The sequence below is a fragment of the Pleurodeles waltl genome, chromosome 12 (assembly GCF_031143425.1).
Source record: "Pleurodeles waltl isolate 20211129_DDA chromosome 12, aPleWal1.hap1.20221129, whole genome shotgun sequence".
Classification (NCBI taxonomy): domain Eukaryota; kingdom Metazoa; phylum Chordata; class Amphibia; order Caudata; family Salamandridae; genus Pleurodeles; species Pleurodeles waltl.
In genome coordinates, this window is record NC_090451.1 from 689,577,805 (window position 1) to 689,604,731 (window position 26,927).

At 41.0% G+C, this 26,927-nt stretch overlaps 1 protein-coding gene across 2 annotated transcripts in view; it reads left to right on the forward strand.

The window, feature by feature from the left end:
- YBX2 (Y-box binding protein 2) overlaps positions 1-24,376 on the forward strand; it is a 32,840-nt gene extending 8,464 nt beyond the window's left edge. Inside the window, exons 8-10 of one of the 2 annotated variants that reach the window (XM_069215516.1) lie at positions 14,954-15,103; positions 23,482-23,570; positions 24,086-24,376. In XM_069215516.1, coding sequence (XP_069071617.1) covers positions 14,954-15,103; positions 23,482-23,535 — 204 coding nt within the window. In that variant the 3' untranslated portion in view covers positions 23,536-23,570; positions 24,086-24,376. The remainder of the gene's footprint in view (positions 1-14,953; positions 15,104-23,481; positions 23,571-24,085) is intronic. The other variant, XM_069215517.1, reaches the window with a different exon arrangement.
- Positions 24,377-26,927: the final 2,551 nt, after the last annotated feature.

Below are 26,927 nucleotides of genomic sequence, written 5' to 3' on the forward strand. Positions count from 1 at the left end.
TTTTTACCTTGCTTTCTAGAACCTATTTCATGGTCTTATATCATAGCGGGGTGTACCTCTGATGGGTAAAAGCGACTAGCAACAGGAGTGTTGTCCACTTGAATACTTTTATAGAGAGTAAATTTGCTAAGTAACTGTAATATGGTATCCATATTCTGTAGCATTTGAGCAATTGTAGGTTAAATTACTATAAATGTGATGTAATAAATCTGTGCCTACAGAAGAGCATCTTGCCCCAAGTGTAGGCCTATAGGGGCAATTGGTGCTTTGGAGAAATTCTCATTCTGTTAGTATCTTTAAGAAGGTTCAATTAGTACACCTACGTAAAGGGTGTCGACACCCCTGAGATTTTCTTGGGTAACACACCGGCCTACAAATGTGAAGTTCTACCTCAGGGTGGTTCTGGCGAGTATTTAAAAATGATATGAGATCTCATTTTGATGCAGTTGAGACGGGATAAAGCTAATTCTTTAGGGTTATGAAAGCATGAAGGTGTTAACCTAATCGAATATCTGTATGGATTGCAGAATGTAGCCTTTCTAGCTCTGTACCCATGTTTGGATGACCAGATTGCCATTTATTGTCGCAGTTGACAAACTGCGTTACTGAACTTCAGATAATTACTTTGACACCAGCAGAGATGGAATTCACTCAGTTTACAGCTGAACCATTAGTAACCAATTGTCCTTTGACAAAGCCACTTAAGATGGCACTGCTAACACCCAAATAACTGAAGAAACTTGAATCAGCATTGCTTCCTGAGTATACATCACCTAGCAAGGTACCACCACAGCCTCCGCAAAGATATTTGATAGGGACAATGAGGGCCAATTTGGTCCACTGCATCTGAGGTTGACATGGCAGGATAGAGGAAGATGCCCTACCAGTTTCTGACTGAAGACCAGTATGACCCAATAGTTTAGAATACTTCACCAAATGGCACTGGTCTCCCGCTAAACTTTACACAGCTAAACAGTCCCAATTCTAAATGTTAGATGTCAAGGACAAGATTGTGACATATTTCATATGTGAATCTTCAAAAATGTGTTTTCTGGTCACAAATTTAAAGTTAACTAAAATCTTCATTGGTTCACTTTCCCCTTACTCCTTGACTATTACATGATACATCAGGTTTGACATGTATTTCCACATACTTTTAAATGGCTTTCTACAGCAGTGCTTAGCTAAAATATTTCTGCAACTACGCAACAGTTCTGACACCTCTTTCTTGGTTGAAAGATATTTGAAGTAGCACATTTTGAGAATGACTTATAAATTAAATCTACATTTTGTTTATGAATGGGGACCCTTTTCTGGAAATGTAAATCTTGTTTCAAAGTACTATTTTGTCAGTATATAATCTCTTCACAGTTACCTGAATTAACATTGAACATTATTTTAGCTGAGTCAGAACTGTTACTCCTTTTGGTGGAAACCAGTGGAGTGTTCCTACCTTGTGCAGGTATTAGCCTGTGGAAAGATTTTCATTCCTGGTTTCTGGGAAGTAATCTTTGTTGCCTTATGGGGTTAAACCCAATGGGACCAGGTTTTTTGGTTTCCTGTTCTCTAAAGACTGGTTTTGTGCTCAAGATATAGGTACCAGTATCCTATGTTCCCTGCTCTGGATGGAGCATCTTTAGTTTCCCTTATGGGTATTACTAAGAAATTAGCCTGGATAGCTCAGTCGGTGGAGCATCAAACTTTTACCCTGAAGGTCCAAGGATTAAGTCAGTCCTGGCTGTTAATATTAAGTAAAATAATGTAACTACACTTACAGTATTTAGGGTTAGGGGCTTTAGACCATTACTCCTTGTGAATTCTTCACCTTTGTACATGAGTATGGTCATAGTATCTCTTGTTCCCCTTACTTTAATCTTTAGAGCATTCATTTTTCTCTGTAGAAGGTATCCTTTCATGAGACTTGTATTTCCTCATGCAGACTAGCATGGCAAGTGGTAATTCCTTACCACATCTGTGCTTCCTTGGCCATGTTGAGTGAGGTGAACTTGCTTTACCTTAAAAGGATGGTTTTGCTGCTGTCCTTCGTCAAAGGTGGTACCCCTGTGAAAATTTCTTGTATTTCCTATATAAGAGACATTCTTTTTTTCGTTGTACCCTGCTAGTCTTTATTGACAATAGCATCTTCTCTGCATTCATAATCTGAGTAGATATTGCTCATGGCACCTCTCTGGTACTGCTGTTCTTGTAATTATACTGGCTCTTGACACAGGGAAACATGTGGTACTCCTTGGGTGGAGCAAGGTTCTGTACCCTTGCTGTTACAAGCACCTCTTAAGCAAAAGTACACATCACCCTGGGTCTCAATATAGCTACATAATTCTTAAGGCCCAGCCATGTAGCCATTTTTTGTATTGGCTATCTTCCATCTTAAGGGAGGGTGGATACCTGGTGGTTTTCCCATGTTAACTGAATATTATGCTTTTTTCCTGGGATTGTCATACTGAGGATTGGTACTCCATTTCGGTTTTCTCTCCGGTGGGTTCATTTTACCCTGTTTTACAGTGTCCCCTATTTCTAACGTGCTCAGGTGTTGAAATGACACTTGTGGCGTTAGAATTTCTTCTTTCATAAGGAATATTCATTCCCCTCTTGTGTAATCTTTGGAAGATGTCTATCTTCATTAGTATAATGAAGGGAGCATGTGTTTTGACATGTACCTGATGTAATGTTTGTTTTTTCTGCAGGGACTTGATTTCCTGTAATAAGCAATTGTTAGTCTTCTGTAGACAACCATTTCTACTGATTTAACTGTTACATTGTTTTCTAGTTTCTTCCACTTTATGGGGGTTTGTCCCTGGAGGACTATAGTTTCCGTTTTGTTTCTTACTTCAAGATCTACTGTGATTTATCACTTATCGTTGGGTTTTGGTGCTGATGACCTGTTCCGGGTCTTACGTGTGTTGGGCTCTATTTCACATCGTTCTTGTAGGTCCAAGCAGTAGCATTTTATTTTTCTAGGATAACACGTTTTTTTCATACTGGCTTCTTATTTCAAGCTTATATCATTGATCTAATGGTAAGTTACTCAATCGGTTGCCATTGATTGAAATGATTTGGCAGCCTTTTCTGGGGTTGTGATCCTTCACTTTCCGTCCCGGTAAAGATGTGTGAGGGTGTGGCATGTTGACTCTGGTTCCCCACTGGCTGAACATGAGTTCAGATTCCATCATGAGCAAGTAATGTTTCTCTTCATATTTTTGGTGTATTTTGACATTTTTCCCACTGCATTGGTACTGCTATTCCCATGCTTTTCAATGCATTTGACTTTGCTTGCCTTTGGTCCTTTCCACAGTTCTTAAGGTGGGCATTATTATTCACATAGCTTCTTCAGGGCTTTTGGTCTTTTTCTTCTGTTTTAGACTGTATTGTTTTGGTTTGACTTTTTGTAAAATGAGTTTGCAGACCCACCTCCGGGGGTACTACTTCGGTTTCTTGAGTATTGGATCGTTCATACTTTCACATACTTGAAACATTCCCCATCCTCGAAGTGGGAGACCCACGGTATCATTAAATAGCAATATAGAAAAACACACCTTAGAACCCTCAACACAAGTTTCAGTCTCTCAGATATTCTATCGCATGTTTTGTGAAGTCTCCTGGAGCTCTGCTCAGTTTTTGTTTTTTATTACAGCTTTAAAACACTTAATGTTTGATACTTCAAGTAAAGGACTCTTTAGAACCTGCAAATCTTGTGGAGGGAAAAAGACTACATGAATATGTGAAGGACTCGGATAAGGACACCCTCTACTGCCTTTAACGTCTAAGCAAAGGACTGCAAGGTATGTCACACTTTTTCATCAAACATATAAAGACTGAGGTGAGACTTGTACTATGGCTCCCGAAAGATTAAGTCACAGAAAATAATCTTCTAGTGAAGTGACACATTAGCTAAGTCTTGCAAGAGGGAAAGGTTCCTCTGAGGAAGGCATACCAAAAGACTTCCCATCATGGGCCTCAAAATATTCCCAAAAAGGAGAATCAGTTCTCCTCAAACTACTTTCTGAGCCTAGTACAGAAACTACTAAGACTAAGTCTGCATACTTTAGAACCATTGACCAGGCCAAAGATCCATTTAAAAGCACCTTCAACAAGATCATTGTCAACGGTGCTGTAGTAGATGACCATTAAAGAGGCCTGTTACCACTGTCATAGACCAACTACTTAGCCATAGATGCCCCAGTCCTTTTGACTACTGATGAGACCATTAGCTAAAAGTCCACTGTCGGACACCACCATCGACCCATACCTACATTCCCTTGTCAACAACGTTTGACAAACATTACAAAATCCACCTTAAGGACTCAAGACACCTCCACAGCTGAGCTAAGTTTCACCTTAGCCTCCTAGCCACTTAATTGATTTGGCGGGTTCAAAGGATGAAGGTCTGTTTCTCCCAGCACATAGTCCATCTGAGCTCCAGGTAAAATCAGGATGATAGGAGGAAGGAACACATGGCTACTATTACAGTCCTCAAGCCAAACATATGCACTGTATTATGATTATCCAGACCCTCCAGCTAGACAATGATAAAGTATCTCACTGGTGCAAGACTACCATAGAAGGTTCCCAGAACCTCCACGGGATCAACCAGCACCTCAGACACCATCTGCTCAAGTGTCGCCAAGACCTATTCTGCTGCTCTAGCGACACCATGAATGACACCGGCATTCAATATAGCTGCACCACCAAGAGACAATCCATCCTAGTTTGAAGATGACTGAAATGCAAGAGATCCATCATGTGAGTGGAATGACCACCTGCTGTCTACTCCATCGCCACTAGCACCACACTATTAAGATTCTCCTCCCGGGACTTTCACAAGTGGAAAGCGCTGCAGAAAGATTTGACTTGCCTGTTTCGGTGAAGCAGTCCGATTGTTTCCTTTATGCTGTCAAGGGACAGATGAGTCTATTCGTGTCATTCCAATAATTGATTATATTTGGCAAGAGGGTATCAAACTGTGGAATCAAGCAACAGTGTGGCAGTTTCACGCATATAATGTACATAGCCCCTTATTCCCTCCTTGCCTAACAGGACATCCCAAAGCAGACTCCGTGATCTCACAAACTGCACTCAAACCTTTCTGCACCACCTGACAGAAGGCAGGTACTTAGATAACATTGGGAAGCACTTCTCCACCATGTCTGCCATTGCTATTTGTGCAGCCAATTCTTTTGCCATCTTAGGCCAGACTTCAGCACTGATGGATATAGTGCCTGAAGACAAAGTATTTAGCAAGAAAAAACACATTTCCACTTAAATCATTGACTGTGATAGACATTGTACTGGTTTGACAATTGACAGTAGCAGCAGTTTTACAGTGGCAAGGCTGGCTAAAATCTACACCGTTCAGGCCAGAGGTACAGTCCAAAATAGTTGACATGGCTGTGAAGGAAAGACATTATTTGGGTAACACTGATTCCTTGGTGGCTGTCAAGACTGATTCAGACACTGCGGAATCGTTGTGCACAATGCAGTTCTGCAATCTTTAATTTCAAGGGGCACATAGGAGTTTTCCCTACCTGCAGGGTAGAGGACCAACGTTGCCAGCAAAACAGCCCTTCCAATATCAAAACAGGTCACCTATCAGCAGCAGGCAGTCTGCCTACCAGCAGTGGCATACACCACGCAGAGTGCAACGTAAACAGCCCACCCAGTCCAGGGACATTGCCTGCAAAGACTGGAAAGACAGTGACCCTGATCAGGTGCCAGCTGCAACTACCTTTCCTGATCTTGTGTGTGCAAACATCTCAAACCATCATCAATGGTGGGAAATAACTGCCAATAATGGGTACTAGATCTGGTCACCAATGGTCAAACCATAAAGTTAATACAGAGACTGCTATATGCACTACCAAGAGGAGCGCACCGCCTCTAGCCTCACTGTGGAAAGAAGCCCTCAGTATGCTCGGAGGGAGTGATTGAACAGTTTCCCTTCACCAGAAACAATAATTCAGCATGTCACTATCAGATGACTGCATCCCCTGAACCACGGAGATTGACAACTTTCGACTTGTAGGATGCATATTTCCACATTCCTTTACATCAATATTGTAAATACTCCTGCTTCACCATAACTTGCAACAGTTACCAGTTCAAAGTCCTCATTTGTCCTCAAATCAGCTCCCAGCATTTTCACCAAATGCCTGGCCCCAGTTGCAGCCATCCTCCGGAAAGTCACCAGGGATTTCCCCCTACCTTGATGACTGGCTGCTAAAAGCACAAACGCCTCAAGTATCAATTTTCACAAACTGGATTCACAAACCCTCACATGTGTTTACCGTTCCACAAAAGATGTTTCTAGGTTCCACCCTAGATACCATACTGGACAAGGTGCTTCTTTGTCTAGAAAGACTTATATATCTGGCTCTCAAAATCTCCAAGAAAGTCTGTTTCAGTGAGCCTATACAAGTCATTTCTAAGGATGTCATCTGCAATAAATCTCACCCCCCTAGCATGCCTGAAAAATTGAGACCTTAGCAAGAACTACAATGGATACAAACGGAAGGGTTGTTTGACCTCATCAAGATTACACCAGGGATGGTCCAAGCTTTGTGGTGGTCCTACACTCCTATCTTCAAGCCTCATTTGTTTGCCGCTAATACCAGACTTCATCATAAGACACCTCCCTTTAAGGTTGAAGCGGACATCTACAGGACCTGCAAAATCAGGGAAAATGGTCTACTACCCAAAGGTCCATGCATATAAACAGTCAGGAACTCGAGGCTATTTTTCCTCATTCTCCAAGTTTTCTTACCTCACATACAAGGATCTTCAGTGTTGGTCATACAAACAGTATGACCAGCATGGCATTAAATAAACCAGCAAGGAGAGGTGCAAGGTTGCTGGCTGTCTCCCAGGAAGCCATGGAGTGATGGCAATGGCTGACAACGCCTTACCCTAAAGGCTGAGCATGTAGCAGGACCAAACAGCCCTTTAGCATACAACCTCAACAGATCCTTAGAAAGCTGCCACAAATGGGTAATGAACAAGAACAAATTAAACCATTTTTCAACTTTGGGGCAAACCAGAACTAGGCCTCTTTGCCATGAACGACCACAACAAATGCTGCTTCTACGCCAGTCAGCGCCCACTCCCAGGATTGTGGGAGAATGTCTTTTTGATAAGATGGTCTGGAATGTATGCACACTGCCCCCACATCCCCATGATGCCATGAGTTCTCAGCTACATAAGTACTGCCTGATTGCTCCCAGGCACTACTGGATCAGAGTTCCCCTTCTGTTGGAGTCAGTCTGTTCATATTCAGACCATGTGAACCCTGCTTGCAGTGTACCAGTGCAAGGTCCTGCACCTGGACCCAGGCTCTTCCATTGTCTCCAGAATTCCATGCATTTCAGAATGAATATTCCCCAAGAATGCAGGCCTGTTCTTGTAAAAGCAAGGGGAGAATCATCTAGCAAATCTTACAGGGTGAAATCGAAGATTCTGCTCTGGGGTCAACTATCCCATCTGCATCTTTTGTAAGTATCACTGGAACAAAACTTGCCTGGTCTGTCTGGCTTGTTGAGGTTTGGCACATGCGGCTGTAAAGGTACATCTTGTAATACCTAGATATGGGCATTATCAATTTCATTTGCCGTGCTCCACAAGAATAGCCCAGCAGTTCATGAAAGGGTTCTTGAGTTTTCCCTTCAGTCCAAGCTCTTCAGGTACAGGCTCCTCCACTGGAATGGCACCTTCACATTGTTCCTTCCCAACTCATCAAATGGCGTTGAACTGATTTGTAAAGCAAAATCAAATTTATTATCTGGAAAGTAGTGTCACACTTTTCTTTTTTTTTTTTTTTTTGCGGTAACATGTTGCATAACAAATCAGACAACCCTGGCAAGAAGTCTCTGCATACACTGGACATTAAGAGATGTCTTATCCTCCTTGCAGTATACTGGTTTTGTAGAACTGCTCAACCTTTAGTTGTGAATGGACAGTCTAGACAAGGCACTTCTATTACAAAGGCAACCATTGCATTGTGGATTTCTGTAATTATGGAGTTCTGCTACTCCGAGGAAGGCAAACGACTTTCCATTAAGTCCAGGCTCACCTCACAAGGAGTCTCGAAATCAGCTGCCCTATTTGCAGGTGTTCCTTTGGAAAACATTTTGTTGTGCTGCAACATGGAAGTATCCACACCTTCACTCAGCACTTGCCTGGATTCTGCACACTGCAGTGATAAAGCAGTTTGGTGGGCAGTGTTACTGCATCTTTTTCAATAAGGTGAGCATCTGTTTTTTAAAAACGACTTTTAATCTCTATTTTTATTACACATTTCTCTATTAATGCAGTTTTTTTACAACAAACCACTCAAAATGGTGACGTCACAATATGCAAAATTACAAAAACCACCTGCTATTCTGATTTAACCGTGTGACGATATGAAAAATCCAAAACTAAAAAAGATGAGTTACTTGTAACTGTATTCTCCAGTCTTGGTATCTTTAATTGAGTCACATGCGACTTACCCTCCTCCCCATAGAAGATCCCCTTATGTCTTAACTCACTTGTGGTAGGAAACCCGAGACTGGAACTTACGTGGTTAAGGTTCTAACGGGTTCTATCTGATTGGCTGGCTAATGATGTGAATAAGCTGTGAAAGTGAATACACTTTAACATTGTTCCATGTAAAATGTATCTATACTGCGATTTAATGATACAGTAGGAATGAATCAAGCACATGAATCAAGCACATGAATCTGACACCCATACTGGAATTGTAGTTGCAGGTGATTAACTCATTTTTATCTAATTCAGAGGTTGGGGTATCTGAGCAAGTTAGTTACCTTCTGTTACACATCTAGTAGAGACCAGATCTAGCTGCAGAGTCTTTTTCCCCGTTCTGCAAATTGGGTTCTTTGCTTTCAAAATTCCCTTTGACATTAACTTATCTTCACTGGGGTTATGTTACTTGACAGGTTTTTTAGCATGTGGTTACCATAAGCATTTTCTATAAGTATCTGCATTTTTGGCACAGAAAATGTGAAAAACTGCTAGAATGACAGATGGGGTTCAAATACTCAGTCGACATCGCATCCAGTTGACAGCATTGCTATGGAGTCAACACGCAGACATACTGGGAAAAGTTTCCAGATCCTGTCTCTTACCTGGGGAATAATTCAAAGGTAAGGAATCTGTGGCTAGATCATGTCTACCAGATAATGCGTTACTGAAGGTAAGTAACATGTTTATGTAAATTAATACAACAAATAAAATGAGTCTCTTTAAAGTTAAAAAATAAAAATGTATCTCTAACACATGGAGGCTTTGACAATGTTGGAGCACATTATAGCACTGAGAAGTATTAAATGATAGTTTTGTACAACTGGTATTCTTAACTCATTTCAGAAAGTGCTTCCATATGCAATAATGAAGAAAGATTTGGTGAAATAAAATATTTACCTAATATCCGTTTAAGCAGGGAAGCTACAATTAATCCAGTTTTTTTTCACTCATATCAGCCAGTAAACTGGTATCTATTTGCTTTTCAGTATATTAAGGCTTTTTTTCCTCAGTGTGTTCTGCCTCAGTTTTAAAAAACTAGTGCAATCTCAACCCAAGGGTATTGGTGCTTTACATGACAGTAAGTTGCATTACATAAGGCTATATGCATGGGAGATAAATTGATTTAATCAGAATCAAATGATGAGCAGACGTAGAGATTGAAACTTGATACCTGACTTCCATACTCTGCAAGTCAGGCTGTAACCTCCTATCCCGGATAGGAGGGAGGCAGAAACCGCATTAAAGCTGAGCTTGTGATGGGCTCAATGTACCAACAGGACCTTTAACTGAGGCGGAGCCAGATTTCAGGCCTGAGCCTGGCTCGAGCTTTCACTAGCTTGTCCCCTTAAAATGCATTTGTGCATGTTTGTATATATTGTATTGGTATAATGGCAAGTACTGTATTTTGAGTCCCTTCTTGGAAATCAGTCTTTCGTCATTCTAAGATTAATTAAATGGGTGTCACTAATTTGATTGCAGCTGAATTGAAAACTAAAATGACAATCTTCAAGCATGCGCTAAAATCTCTTAACAGGTTATACCCCATTCCTAGATCACAAAGACCTCTTAAAATCAACAATACCTAGTCCCTTTTAGCCACTCTGTCCATCTCTGCAGTCACTTGAATGATGCCACTAAGACCCTACGAGCGTTAATCTTATTCCATTTGATTTGTAAAACAGATGCATGGAACATTTTCTTGGAATGCAGAAGCTTAAACCTTATAAATGGTATTCCTTTTGAATAACAACCTGGGTTTCCAGGAGTAGTGTGCTATTCACCATAAAGCAGTTTAACACATCTGGGATGTTGAGTACTATATACATGCAGTTATATTCAAAACTATTTGGCCAAATAGGTAAACATGTTTTGAAGTTGCAAAAGGCTGGTTCAGAGAATCAGACTATTTGAGATCGCAAAAAGCATTTTGGTTGATCTTTGTATTTGCAAGGGGCATGTTTAGGGCATCTTTTCTAAATGCTGAATTGCATAGATATGTATTAATGTTTTATAACCACATTCCAGTCGCAAAACATTTTACACCTTGAGGGAGGTGTTAACCTATTCACAAACAAAAGGGTGCCTTATGCGGCCCCGTCTCCTTTGGGAATGTGAACCAAATTTTGTATGGGTCGGCAGCATGGTACCACTACTGGCTCTTAAAAAATGAAGGTTAAGTTTCATTTGTTGTATTTTTAAACACCTATTTTCCCTTCAGGAACTGGACACCACCTAAAAATTGTTTTAAAAGCAATCAAACTTGGTGGTCCGCTGACTCCAGCAGGCCACTCCTTATGATATAATTCCTGGTGGGTCATACCTGATATTCATGAGGTAGGTGTATTTGCAACACATTAGGAATTGATGAATTGTACAAAGTTTTCATACATGAGGAATTGATTTCTTACTCAAGATTCAGTAAGTTTTAAAATACTGTAACCAGCTGAAGTTTTTCCAATACAAAAAGTAGCACTATGCAAGCTATAACTTTTCCTAAATTTATGAATGAAATCATGTCATGAGCTGTTACCACTGGTGAATTTACATATGTTTTCTATTGGCCTATTATGAGCTTATTCAAAAGCTTCATAAGTGATATACTATTGCACCACCAAGAGCAGTCATAGCACTGTGGTAAGTGTAAGTAAGTTTTTTTTTTTTGAGGAGTGCACAACCAAAAATGTTGCTGCTGAACATATTATCCTTGCTCCGTTCCTGTGTTTTGTCAAACTTTTGCTGAAGGCGGGCTATGGAGTTCAATAGTTATCCTCAGTCAAGACTTAATTGAGCATGCTATGTTGTATGTGGCATGGCCAAAGAACCAGCAATATAACAACTATAGAGTATGAACTTTAGTCCAGAATGCCATACCACACGTCATGCTAAGATTTGAAGGTTAGCTTTTTTTAATGGTTTTGATGGAATTGTGCACCGGTTAACGATTTGTTTACCAAGGTTCAAGCTACAATGCCAGTTATTCTAGAGAAATAAGTGAGAATGTTGTTTCCATGAAAAATTCATATTATGCAGTATAAGTGTGTTTGACCCTTGAGGTGATGAGGATTCAGCTTGAACTACATATTAAGACATCCAAGATGAGTGCAACTGCATTGTGTACACTACAGGAACTATACAGCTACAATGTTACTAATGTCTTCCAGAGAAGACATATAGGTATCATGGCAAAATATGTGCTGGAAATCTTGAACTTTCCTTCCTAAACTGGCAGTGTGGCACGGAAACACAACTGCCCTGAATCAATAATAGATGCCTTAGAAAAACGAAAGTGAGTGATCTTTGAAGCAAGAGAACCAGGATGTCTTCTGAGGACCACCTATGTAAGCTGGCACAAACCATGAATCATATCGCGAACACGTTACATTTTTGCAGATGCTCACTCAAAATGACCTTTTTTAGCACACACTTAAGTCCTGAATACTGTTAGGTTGTAATATACTGTAGTTGTCTCTAGGCTTCTTATTGGTTAAATCCATATGCAATAGCCATGAACTATGAAAAGTGATTCATTTATGACCTCATTCCCATGTGATTTTGCAATACTAGCTTGATCAAAAATATTGAAGGCATTTTCATCAGTTATGATTGCCATTAATTTCAGAACATCATCAAATTCACTGCTCCTGGACTTAAGGCAAGGCCTGTAACCAATAGACCTGTCTGTGGTAATTGTTGGGCCTGAATTTGCTGGATTTCCTAATCTAAGCATGACCAGTTGTTTACAGCTTTCTGTACTTTAACATTTGGTGGTGATCACTCTGCACAACCTGTTACCTGCATTTTGCATATCATGCAGGTTTTTCAGAGCACATTAAAGCCTCTGAATAGTTAAAATTAAGATAGGTGGAGAAATATTTTCAAGATCCTGTCCAGATATGGAGCTAAAGTATTAAAAAGTAACTATGAATAGAAGAGCTATACAGAGCAAGGAAGCGAAAGAAAGCAAACGAGCAGTGATGACTGGGATGATAAAGGAGGCTAAACAGACAGAATAGGGCGACTGGGAGCATAAGATAGAAAAGCTCTTGCTGCATACACGCATTATATAATCTGTACAAATTCTACAGACCTAAATTGAAGATAAGTTCAAGCAATGCTGCCAAACAGCTTAGTGTTACTACTAAATATTCTAGAGCTACCAGTGCTTGTATGTTGCTAGTTTTGGTATGTATTCTGTATAGTGCTAGCACTTTGGGTAATTAAATTTCATGCTCGGTTCGTCTTTCAGCAGTTTCTATAATCAACATACTTCCAACTTTCCAAATGTGGCTATTTTTCAACATTGTTTGAGGAAAGTCATGAGGCATTCTTCCTACTGACTGCAACAGGTGATTGATGTCCTAATTGTCCTGCAAATTGTGTCCGTATTGTATGAAGATAAATATGGTATGAACCGAGCAGCTACAAAATTGTGCATAATCATGCCATTTTTGTAAATCTTAATTTGATGGTGGGCACACAAATATTTTGTAAGCATTAAGTGTTACAGAATGCACCATTGAATGTTGTCTGCCCCAGAATCTAGAACCTGGAATTCTGCATCTTGCCAAGTCTAATGGCTTAATATGTACTAAAAGCAACATTTGTAAATCCCCCAAATTTCTTGAGGCTACCCTATCCCATAGTAGTTTTGTGAATGTTACTGGTCAGTGCGCCCAAAAAATGGATTACTGGCCATTTATCTGATAACAGCCACCCTAAATCGTATTTTACCAGAAGTGAACGGGGCCCCCATAAGTGATTTTGATTCAGCTTTGAAGATTGCTCCACCCCAGTTTAAGTGTTAATCTTCTCCCCTTCTCCAGACCACCCCAAAGTTTGGGTCTAGTTGTGCCCCTGTCCATGCATAGTTAAAAAGTCAACACCTGCCGGCACCAACTTTTCACTTGGTCCTATGTAAGTGAGCAGGATGAGATTTAAATTAACTTTCTTATACTTCAGTTTGTGGCCAGCCCAAAATGTGGTGGCCATCTGCCTCACTAGCATTGCAGCTTAGGCAAAAACAGAAGTTAGGTGGTTGTTGCTATTCAGCTCTGTCAGGGTAACATATTAAAGATGGTAGGGGATTAGCTATTGCCTTTTATATTTTGTACTTCTGATCGCCTTCAATGCCAATTCAAAAAATAAATGAAGGCATCCATATCTCATCCAATTTATCCAGCACCACCTATAAACGAGCTAAGTGGAAAACTCTCATGTTTACTGTATGGTGGTTTGGTGTTAGAACAGTTTGTTTGTAGTGAAATGAGAGCCTCAGACATGCATCAATTATATATGTGAACTGATAAATTTTAATTTGTTTTAACGCTTCATTTTCAGTTGATCAAGTTATCGTAAGTACCTCATACAAACATATTTCAACCAGTATTGGGGAAAATTGACCATTCCCAATCCATGAATTCTAAGCAAGCAAAGTCTAAATATTTACCTAATCTCCAAATGAAATGCAGATTCCAAAAGATTAAGGCAAAGGAATTGAAATTCAAAGTATGAATGCAGTAGGAGAAGGTTATTTTGTTAAGATTGTCAACCTCATGAAGATATCAAAGCAGAGTTGGCAGATTGAATTGCCTCCAAGTGTTAAGTCAGATTGTCTTCTGCAGTCTTAAAACTCAGCCTAATTGTTTTTGGTTAAAACTTGCCAGAACATTAAGAAATGGAGAAATAATCTTTAGAAATGTGGTTATTTTAATTTAGTTGACATAGCCAATTTAAGAAAAGGGTAGCAGCTGAAGAGAAGGGCCAGTGCAAATATATAAAAACTGCATGTAGGGCTTGACTTGAGGCAGCACCCTCTCCCTTGCTATCAAGTCATAGCCTATGCATGGTTGAAGGCAATGTGCACTGAGGTCTGTCACAAGAAGCCTATGCACAGTGGATGAAAAACACAATCTGTTCCTGTGGTAAACATTGAAGCTGACTGGGTGTCCCCATGATGGCCCCATGCCCCCACACTATCGTGCAGCTCAATGCCACAGTGCAAGGACGTGTTCCGGGGTCATGTCCTTACAGGCTTCATTGTAATTGAAGTAGACCATTGTTACCACCTGCTTCTACAAATATAGGATGCATTTGTCTCTACCATGTTAGGCTGTTTTCACCAACTTTGTTAGTAAAATTGGATGCCACATTTTCCAGGTATTCGAGGGGGGAGTGATTTGTTTATGTTCTTTGGTGCCCTTTTCATGATGTAGTGGTAGGTTTGGGTCCATTGTAGGTCGCTTGTTGGATTTCTGGTTGCCCATGGATAAATGTTTCTGGTATAGGGGGGGTGTTTCCTCCTGATTGGAACTACGTTGTTCTTTGGGGGAAGGTCCGGGGCAAGCCACGTACTTGGCACCCATTGCCCAACACATCTATGGAGACCAAGATGAGAAATGCTCTCTGTTCTCACCTTCAGGGAGATGGCAAAGATCAGGTAACTCCAGTAACGGGTGGAGAGCCTTCTACTACTCCCACTCAGGTTGCTACATCGGATACTGCTGCCCCAGATCCACCAGCTGCAGAATTGCACACCCTTCTGCCCGAAGTAGACAAACATCCAGTGCATGTAAGCTACTTTTATGTTTTTTTCTTTTCTTTAGCACAGTGTTTCAGCACAGAGGTGAAGCTTCACTAAATTACTTTCTAATGCATGGTTTATGTAATCTTTCACTATGCAGAATGGGTGGCAGTTGCAGCTACTTTGCTTTTATTGGTATGCCTGGGATACACAATTTAACTTTGGTGTTAAGGTGAAAGGTGTTTAGTCAGCTCACATTCACTTAGCTTTGTTTGTATATGAAAGTAATCATTGTTTTGGATTTGTAGTGGATAAGTCTACAATATGAAACGGTAAGACTATATGTAATATTGTCCTTTACTTCTCCAATGTTTTGGAATTACCTATGCTTGTGCAAAACAAAACGTTTCAGCGACAAACATTTTTGAGGCCCAAGACATATCACCCTCTGGATGCTGGTCCTCAATGATAGATTTTAGATATAATAGATATAGATAGAAAAGTAGAATTTTATTTTACCTGATTGGTTCACTTTTTGGGTGGTGATGTGCTTCTACCTCTACTTTGTTTATCCATTTCAAAACTGGCTTTACAAAAACTTAGCTTGCTGTGATGAACATGCCATTCATGTTGCGGTTTTGGCAGTGCGATAGGGGTATATAAGTAGGTCTACTTAGAAGGAAAGTCGGTGACCTTCCTTCAGGTTGCATTTTGTGAATTTACATAGTTCTCCACTAGACGTCTACATTAAAAATAGGTTTGACAGCTTAAAAAGGGTTAGAAATTTGCAAATGCTATTGGTTTAATTTTTAAAATTCGCTCCAATTGTAATGTCACTCTAGTGACTAGAAATCCGTCTCAACCCTTCTTTGAAGGAAACAAAGAATGGAGGAAAATGCTAGCTGATAGTCCGAACAGCTAGTACGTTAAAACTGGCACTGTTCTGTTTAAAGGCCTCATGCCTTACTCCAGTGTCCCATCCTGCACCTGAGGTGGCAGGCCTGTTCATTATTATTCCTTGTCAACAGGGTCTTCGAGCACTGAGTTTGTGTTTTTGTAACCTTTTCTCTTAAACATTCTCAGATTTGCTCTAACCAACTTCAGTGACGTGCCATAGGACTAGAGGTTTTTCACTATTTTTCTGTTGCAATTTATCATTTTTTCCTGTCAGAATGCCTTCACTAAGTGCCCTGCCTGTGGTAGGAAAAGAGCAGTTCTTGCTCAATGTCCTCTGCATCAAATGCCTTCCTTTAGACCACCATGCGGACACATGCACACCTTGTTAAAAATAATGCGCAGAAAAACACCGGCAGAGCATCAGGCTGCACCATGTTACAGGGGTCCAGGAGAGAGCTCCACAACATTTTTGACTATCCTCACTCTAGATACTACCCAGCAGGTAGATCTAAAGAGCTCAAGAAAAACATTCTTGATCAGCATTGGACATTTACCTGTACCTGCCTGCTCACTGTCCAAGATACAGTATGTAGATGCCCTGACCAAGACAATTTTCAGTGTTGAGACATACCGACTTTGATGCCCAAAAAAATCATACTAGATGTTGAGACCTCATCTGACGCCTCATTGCTAAGACACATAGAAGATTGGCTTTGTTGCCTTAACAGTAGTGTGCTTAGCTCTTTGGATTCAGACTACTGCAGAGTGTACTTGGGCCTAAGTGATCAAACGTCTGTGGTCAGTCTCTTCCAGTTCTTAAACTAAGGGCCATTTCTCCATGCTTCTCGCTAGTGCTCCTGTCTACACATTCATCACAGTGCCACTGAGACCTACACTTAGGGAGAACCCACAGAAAACTGATTGTAGTAGATCAATATCACAGTTCAAGATTTCATAGAGGAAGATTATCTTCACACCGGACCTATACAATGTGACTTTTCTCCATTGCGTGCCATTGGCTGTTTCACCATAAAATTACTGACTCTCAGTTGGTAATATCACCAGTAGATCTCAATGTTTAATGAAATATTACCATCCTGACTCCTACCACACCCACACTGTTGATCTTTGACACTTTATTACAAGGATTCAACAAGACCTTTGTCCCTAGTACCAGGTCTCTTGGGCAACCCTGCCATGCAATTATTTTTTGCTCTAGCGTCTGCAAATCCTGTCCCTTCCCAATTACTGTGGAACTATAAAGCACAAGCTCAAGACCTTCCCTTTTTATGATCAGATCCTGACTTGTTTAGTAATCACTGCTGCAGGAAAAAAGTGAAATGCTGTTGTGCCTTCACTCATTACCCAAGAAAATTAAATAAGGGAATTAAAATGAGAAATGGGGCATGGCTAATAGCATGAAGACTGCAAGCATGTTGCCAAAATGCTACAATAGATCAGTGTGGGATTCCCTACAAAATTTCAGAAAAGCTGCCAAAGGATGGCAGACCAGACTTTAAAGAGATTCTGCAAGAAGGGATGTTGGTGCCTAACCAGGTCATAATTACTGGTTGCAGGTGCTTCCAACCTGTCTGCTCATGCAAATTACCATGGAATTTGCCTCAGGCTCCATTCTTTAGATTAAAAGGCATAAAATCAGAACATCCAGCAAAGAATTCTCAACCTCATCAGATACTGGGCTTTTCTGATTTCACTCTGAAATGGCTTGGATCATAGCTGGAATAGCCATAAAAGTGGTGTGTTTTATATCATGACACTACAAATCTTATAACAGGCAGTAAGTATTTCATGGAGAGGGTAAAAACTCAAAGCCATCTGCAAAGGCAGTCTTATCCCAGAAGGTTCTCTAAAGGCTGAGGCATCCAACATATATCTGCCACTGCAGGTGAATGGCAACAAACGTGAAGGGTCCTTCCTCTCGTCCTGTCAGCCACTCTGGTGGGAGGGAAAGTAATTCAAATTCTCTCCATGAGTGGCAAAAAGTAACTAGACAAATGGTTCCTAAATATTGTACAGAATGGATATTCTCAAGTTTGTCTCCTTAACCTACTATACCACCAAATAAATATTTCCACCATCCAGACTTGTTTTGAGTGCAAGGTAGCTCCTTACTTCAAAAGAATGCACTGGAGGAGGGTGCCTTTTTACAAAAGAACGGGATTTTATTCCTCTTATTTCTGTTAAGAGGACCTACATGAACTCAGACCCATTCTGTATCTCAGATTAACAAATGGATGAAGAAACCGATTCGGAATGTTTGCTTTGCAACAAATTTATCCCCAATTAGATCTGGGGAGGTGGAATATATGCGATCCTACGACCTTATATTTCCACATTCCAATAATCAAAAGGATTTTTTTTTGTGTGGTAGGAAAACAGCGCCTTCTATTCAAAGTTCATCCCTTCGGCCTCAAGTCAGCACCTTTTCAAAGTGTATGGCAGTGGTAGCTGTTCACTTACAAAAGTGAAGTCTTAGTCTACTCTTATCTGGTCGATTGGATCGATAGAACCTCCAGATCGAGAAGAATCCTTTCCATCTAGAAGCAAATCTTGAAAAACCCAGGGTTGTAAATCAACATTCAAAAGTCTACAACTGTTCCATTACAAATGATTCACTACCTGGGAGTGAAATTACACTATTGGCAAAGTATATCCTTCTGACAATAGATTTTTTTTTTCTGTCCAACAGTAATGTTGTGGTCTAGTAGAAAACATTGTCCAACGACAAAACTGATTGTCATTACAGTGATCAATGTCAAGCAGATTTCTAACTCCAAATGTGAACTCCACATAAGATCTTTACACCAATGTCTGGAGGATCAGTGGGACAGAAAACTGGGAGAACAAGTTCTCAACCACCCTTCCAATCACTCTTGTTAGTGCCAATCATATGACTTTCTGAGAGATCATGGTCATAGGAATATTCCTTCCCAAACAATGGCAGAAGCATAGCTTCCAGGGTGGGGTGCTTACTTGGACAATCTACACATGGAGAATATGGACAGAATTCCTATCACATCAGTCTGTTGGAATTGAGTGCTATTGACTTAGCTGTGAGCTTGTACTGTCTGAACTGAACCTCGGGGGAAGAATTACTTGAATGTATTCTGTGAATAAAGGAGGAACATGCTTGAGGTAGCGGTCTCTGAAAGCTTAGACTATTTGGAAATGGCAGTTGGAGATATGTCTAACCATTATAGTGGCACATAAAATACTCAAGCAGATAATCTGAGTTGATAGGAGTGAATTATGACTGGATTCTTAAAGTACTATAAGACATCTTCAAAGAATGGGGATATACTCAAATAGCTCTTTTTGCAACTGCAAACAAAATGCCCAAACTTGGCATTAAGATATTAAATCTGTGGTTCATGGGTAATGCCTTTTTGACTGGTCGGAGATTTCTATGCTTTTCCCCCAATCCAACTAATCTAAACAGGGTTGGTCAAACTGGCATTTCAAAGCAAGACTGATCTTGGTGGCCCTGTGATGACCTCACCAGTGGCGTTTTTACTTATCAGACCAAAAAAGAGGGTGCTTTGCAGACTAGATGGTCTGTTTGGCCCCTGAATTCTTGCAATACAGGTCTTTATATCTGCAAGACTGTATGTACACCTTGAAAGAGTTGAAGAGTTTCCACTAAGGCGTCATATGCTTTCAGGTGGAAAAGATTCTACAGCTGCTGTGTACAAAGAACTATAACCCTATTTAATGCCAAGAGGATGTGGTTATTCCATAACTTTTTCACTGAGCAAGATCTGGCTTTTCCTTTTCTTCATCAAGGTTCACCTTGCAGTCATTACAGAAGTGTCCTACAGAAACCTTTCTTCAAAATGTGAGTATTGAAGGATTTCTTAGAAGGTATCATGGTTTGTCCTCCCAATTAGGCGCTTCTATGCCATGGGAACTAAATATTGTGGTTCCAAAGTTGAGTCTACCCTTTCTGCCTGTACATAAGGCAGATAAACCACATTTATCATAGAATACCGCTTTCCTCATAATTATTACTTCAGTGTACAGGTCTTTAGTTCAAAATCGCCATGTACAGTTTTTCCATAAGTCTGTTTGAGAACACACACTGCTTTTCTTCGGAAGGTAGGGTCAGATTTTTCATTTAAACCAATCCTTATCTTTGCCAAGCCAGTCCAGGGGAAAGAGCTCCATTCACTGGATCTCAAAAGGGTACTAACATTGTCTAGACTAAACTAGATCAGACAAACTGATCGCCTATTTCTGAAATTACCCTCTGAAATGAGTCTAAGGAACTGTCCATCTCCAAGCAGTTAATTTACAGGTTTTCTGTAGTGTACTGTCACCAGTTAGTGTAGAAATGTCTTCCTAGCAAATTTGAAGCTAATTCAACAAGGGAATACGCAACTGCAGTCACAGTTCTCTTGCAGGGGAACCCTTATCGGTCACAAGAAACCCTCTCACTGTACAAAAGTTTAAAGTTCATGTTTCTATTTTGTGCCCATTTTTGTGTAAAAAAAAAAAAAAATCAATCTCAAATCCCCTTACAGTACCTGACTCAGGACAGTTGCTGCTCCTTCCAGGGCTGTGGACAGCCTGCTTTTTTGTATAGTGATGGCCTGTACATGGGTGAAACAAAGTGAAGGTGGGACACATACTGCTCCAGAGACTGAGGTACATTACCACCTAGGCCACCAATGAGGTGCCTTTTTTAATACTTACTGTAGTTGACTACTGTTGAAAGGCAAACTTGTTGATCCTATAACCAGGTCAGTCATTCAGTGAGGCTTACAGGAAACCTGGGTCTAGTTGGTACAAGCTGTGCTTTTGCCCTTCAGTCACTTTACCTGTTGTGATAAAATGTAGCCAGGCACCCAGTGATTCTGACTTTGAGGCCCCTATGCCTTAAAGTCTGTTAGTACAAGAATTAGTTAATCCTTCCTGAACAATCCGCCTAATAGTCTGTGTATTAATACCTTCAGAAGGTTTATCTTAGGCCAGGTTGACAATAAGATTTTTAACTGTGCCTGGAGTACAGGTACACATGCTTTATGGGATATGGCAGTGAAGATGTGCCTGGAAGACGTCTACCTTGCTGGCTCAAATGCTAAATGATGACCATCCTGTAGCAAAGTATCTTGACTGTGGACGGCCTCCCATGAATGATTCCATTCTTTGGGGCTGTCCAGTAACCAGTGGTATTAAAGGCCTTTCCACTGCTGCAGTGATGTTTGAGATGTTCCTGTTTCAAGCTCAATCCTGGGTTTCTTTAGGGACCATACTGAGCGTCTTGTAATCCTAAGCTCGTCCGTCCTTTGTCCATTGAACTAGATGGCATGTGTTGTCCCTTAAGTGGAACCTCGGGTTTCAGTGGTCTCTATACCAGGACTGCATCCCAGACTTGTCATCTAGAATATTGCTTGAGACTGCTTAGGATCTTTGATGGTGGCAGACAAACTCCATCCTGATCAGTAGCAGACATGTCTCCTTTACCCACCCAGATGTCAGTTGAGACACCTCATTGCAGAATGGGTGGGTCATCTTGGAGAGGTTTGGTGGTAAGGCAGCTCTACACCAGCCTTTTGGAGCTTCAAGCAATCTGTTTGCCCTAAGTTCCTGCCGTTCATCAAGGGAAGATGCTTGCAGCCTGCACAACTGCCATGGCTTTGCAAGAAGCTGGGTAGGGTCCTTGGTCTACCAGGAGATCCTACATCTCTGGAAGTGATTGAACCAGCTGAATGTTTTTCCTGGTAGTCGCTCACCTAGCATGGTACCTTAATGTATGAGCACAAGCTGAGCAGACATCTGCAGGGTGATCAAGAGTGGTATCTTCATCCCTGCGTGCAAAGGACATCTAGCCGGTTGGATATAGTTTGTAGATCTGTTTGAGGCTAGTAAGAATAATGGACATTTCTCTGCAATCTGGAGTTTCTTTAGCTAAGAAGCTAAATGTGACATTTAGTGGGGCATAGAACTTGATGTACAAGAAGCAGTGACAAGAAAAGTGTACTGGAAATCTGAGAAAATTATGTTTGGACTCTGGGCCATAATCTGCTTAACCCCAGACTTGGCCAGAAGATTACAATATCCATGTTTCTGAGTACAGCATTTGCTTTTCCATCCAGTTTCCTCTTTGGAGGACCTCCTGTTTAAACAGCAGCTGCAACCTACTATATGGATAGATTGAGCTCTGCCAGCCACATTATTTGGTTATCCTTGGAGACCTTCAGAAACTGCAGTCTGTGTGCCGTGGTGGTGCTGCTATACTGCTCTGCTCCATTTGAGGCAGGATGCAGTCAATGTAGAGCTGTTACGGGCCAGCAATTGATGCATGAACATTACTGAATAAATTTACTATCAGTCTGGTGCATGGTTCTATTCCTAAGGGGTGAAAACTATGTACTAATGCGATTAACAAAGGTAAGTAATTTGTTTCAAAGTGTAGAACACAGAATTGAACCTTGGCTGTTCTGCCGGTGCATTAAACTTTTTGTATTGCAGCCGTTGGCAGAGAAGGCCACATTTCTCAATTTTGTTTAGACTATCTACTTTTTTGGGTTGTCCCTTATTTTAATCTTCAATCCTTTCATTTAGGAAAATGTATCTTTCTTAATAAATTATTTGTGTAGAAAGACTTTCACAATTTCAGATAACGGTCTGTGAAACCAAAACTTGAACAACTTTGTATGTATGCCTAAGCACTGTTTGGCTTCGGCCTACCTGTGTAACAGCCAGTGTAAAGTGGGAGACTTGAGGAGTTTGAACAATCATGACCTTGAGTATTGGAGAAAGTATTGAAAACTGCCTTATTGCACTTCATCTGATACAGGTTGATTGACCACTATATTAAGGCCTTTCAACGTAAATTGGTTATGAAAGATAAGCCATCTACTTTGATAGCAGGTTTTGTTCTGAAAATGCAATCATTTTGGTATTGTGAACCTACTAGGGAAGTCCTCCTGCTTTCTGCTGGTGGTGTAGGAAATCTCTAGTCATCCCTGAGTGATCAGGGACTCAGTGGTGCCCTTTTACTATCCATTCATGTTGACTTCCTAGGATCAGAAATTGATATAGGCATTGGGGCTATGTATTGATTTGTCATCCATGTACAGAAGAAGCTGCACAAGCTGGGTCACTGGTATACCATTAAACATTTATGCAAAGGAAACATACATTGATGCTGTATTTCATTAAGAACAGATTTCTTCAGGGTTTGACTGGCAGAACAAGGAATACTACTACAGACACATGGATAATCATGGTAGTCTAGCATTTGTATTAAAATACCAGTGGAGTGGAGGCATCTTGTGCTTTAATCCAGCAAGAGGAATGCTAGCGTATGACTTTCCAAATACCTCTCACCATCAGACCTGTAGGGCAACAGTGCATGTATTACTGTGTCCTCCAGGAAATATGTAGCCTATCAGTATTCTGTAAACTCCCGACCCACCCGGCACCATTTGTTGAGGATTCCTGTCTTTCTGGACACTTATTTGAGTGCTGCTAATGTGATAGTTACTGGTATCTTTTTCTTTCAGACTTCAATTACTGAGGCTGGAGGTGATCCATCAATCGGCATCACATCCGAGTAATTTCACCACACCTGAAAACTACCTTAACACCCAGGGTAAGAGGAAGGAGTAGAGTAACTGTATTTGAATGAATTCAGTCAAAGTAGGATAATTGCATGGAATTGCAATGCTCTGCTCTTGGCTTTGAATGCCAGAGCTACTTGTATGACCCCCTAGATCACATGGGAGAGTTTCAGTTTGCTTTTCAAAGAGCCACTCTTGGGATGATTGGCACTAGGTGCTGCGCAGTGCCCAGCTGGCAATATTTAAATATTTGATCTTGAGTCTGGATATTAAGATGCATTGACTGAAAGTATTCTAACAGTTTTTCCCAAACATGCCACATTTTGCAGAGGGATAAACCAAAACTGCTTATTGTATCAGAGGATGCTGCATCCATTAGTTGCTTTGTACCTTCTGTCCATATTGTACTGGGAGTTTTGTTTGGACTTACAGGGCTGCAGATGTAAATGGGCCAAGCTGTAACATTATGGAAACCTGTGTCCAGTCTGATTGGGAATTGGAAGTTGGTTTAAACAGTTCAATTCTAATTTCAACTTTTTTCCTCTAGGTATCCAGCCAAAACCCTATTTCTCCCTTCCCCAGCTGCATGAAGATGAACCTGCATTTCCCTTAACCTCTCAACCCATGCTTCCCTTTTATTGCGTATCAGCAGCGCACAGTCTTGGCATGGGTGACTTGATATACTGCTACAGCTTTCGGGTGGCGTATACCCCCAGATACTTGTCCAGGTTGGATGAGAGCATGCTGATTTTCATTTGTTTTTTCCCTCCCTATTACTATCTAAATTTGTTACACTTGTGCAGTTTGGGGCATCAATAAAAATGGAATTTGCAGATAATGTGGTGTTCGAGTTGTGATTTCATCACCTCATGGATTGAGATTATTGAAGGGCACACATTCTTTCTACATTGACTATCTTCAACAAGGCATGCTCTAAGTTAATAACTGTTTGTATTCCCAGCTGTCGGACTAGATCTTGGAACTATAATTTGTCATTTTAAAATCGGATTGGTTTCTTTCCATATCTTCTAACAAAAAAGAATTAAGTTCAAACGTGTTCTTTCTGGCTGAGATAAGAGGTGCTTTCAGTGGCTCAAACATCCATTTTACCCATTTTTCTTCTCTAGCTTGTCCAAAAGGCACATTTTCTGGTGGATACTTCTAACTACAGATTCTTAATCTTGTGAATCTCAGGTGCCAGACTGGATCTGAAGATTTTCTCTGCATTAGACCAGAGCAGAGCTCCTGTTTATTATGCAGCTTGACATTTGCTTCTTCGCCCCATCAATGACACCGGAGCCACTCGTATAGTAATCAGTTATTTCTTCCTGCAACTTTTATGGAGTTCGTTTACTTCACCTTTTCTCATTTTGATGACCATTTTTTCTTTTCTCTACATTGTTCAAGAGATCATGTCTTCCAAGAATACTTAGATGTTTAAGCCCCATCCTTTTGTAGGCCATGCAAGATTGTTGTGATGCAGTCAGGTACACTATCCAATGCAGCCTCCATACCACAGACTCCCCTGAATGTTAGAACAGACTAGCTAAACCATCAATGCCTTATGAATGATAGTTACATCTTGAGGTAGTACATGGTCATTTCTGCAGATGGGGGGAACCCTGGCTCTTTTTGCCACTGCTGAGTGCAATATCTGCAAATATGCACGTTGAAGTTTACAAAGTAACTCTCTTGGACTTGTTATGCATAGAGGTATACTTGAGGCTCCTATACCCCTTCCTTCTGATGACCCTCCTACCTAGACTTCTGTATACAAGGAATGATTGGGCTCAGGTCTTTAGTCGCACCAGATTGGGATTGGTGGAGGATATGGAATCAGAAATTCCTGGGTTATAAGCATCTGTTCTCTGATCAAGCTGCCTCTCTGAGATCTGCTACAGCAGTGAGGCTGGGTTCTGCCCTCCCCAATATGCTCAACCTTCACCTCCATGCTTAGAAATTGAGTGGCAACAGAGCTTGTGATCTTCCAAGTTGTGGATGTAGTCTTGGCAACCATGTGTTGCTCAACCAAATCTCTCTGTATGCATTTAGAATTGTTTATCCTGGTGCACTCCTAAACATATCCACAAACTGCCCCTCTTCAAAAGGCCTTGCTTCAGGCACTTTTAGAGTACCTGACAGCTCATTCAACTTTTTTAGTTAGACCAGCCATCATTACCCTGTTTCTCTGTTAGAATGTTTCCATCCTCTATTTGTAATGCCTGAATTGAACTTAAAGTTGGTCCTCACTTTCCTTATGTATTCACCTTTTGAACCCCTCCACAGTTCTCAGGCTTTCGTCTCACATTTGTGCATGGGACAGCGAGTTACAGGCCATTTGTTAGTCCACCTTAAATCACACCGGACAAGATTCCACCAAATCTTGCCTTCCAAATGTAACAGCACCTTTTCATATCAGTCGGAACATCACACTTCAGAGGTTTGCTCTGCCTCAACTCTCTGAAGAGTAACGACTCCACTGGCTGGATCTGAAGAGGTCTCTTAGCTTCTAGATTGTTTGCAGAAAAGAACACTGGGTGGATGCTTGATGCAGGCTTGAAGACACTTCCACAGCAGGCAGCTAATGTACTATAACAAATTATGTATTCAGGCTCTGCATTGGGATGTGAAGTCTCTGGACTCAGTACCTAAGAAATTTTATGTTCTAGCCTGGTTTCGGAAGAAATTTCATAAGACCTCCAATGGGGACGGCTCAACAGCAATTGAACCGTCTTGGGACCTATTTCCCTGCCCCACTTAGAAGCAATGGATGTGTCTCCATTGGTTGAGGTCATTTGAGGTGAGGAGGATTCTGGTCTTTGGCAATGACCTGCACATCAGTTCGAGTTGTAGACCAATCGCTTGAGATTGACATCCTTCCTATTGTCCAAAGGGGAGGCTAATCCAGCTAACGCCACTGTCATGTGGTACTGCAACAAACAAGGCTGTATGTTATCCTGGGCCTTGTGGTATAAGTCCCTACTTCTCAAACTGACAGTCGTTGACTCTTAGTTGCGATCCACCTGGTGGTAAGGTCAACCTACATGTGGCACAGGGCATCTTCCAGCTAAGGCAAGATCCTTGGCTAGATTATTTTACTACAGCTGAGAATGTGCAGTCTCAACCTGTTTGCATTGGAGTTCTAGCAGAAGTCTCTTGGATTCTCATTCCTCAGTTTGAAGTGCAGGATTCCTGGATGTGTTCCAGCTGATGCTTGTGCGCCTGGATTTTCGAAGAATATGAATGACTGGGGCAAGTCATAGTGGCTCTAGAATGGGCCAGGAGAATGTGGTACTTGAAACGTTTGGCCATGAACATCAGACCTCCACTCAGGATGTTGTTTCAGGAGGGTATTTTGTCGGAGCAGCAAGGCAGGGTCCTGCACCAAG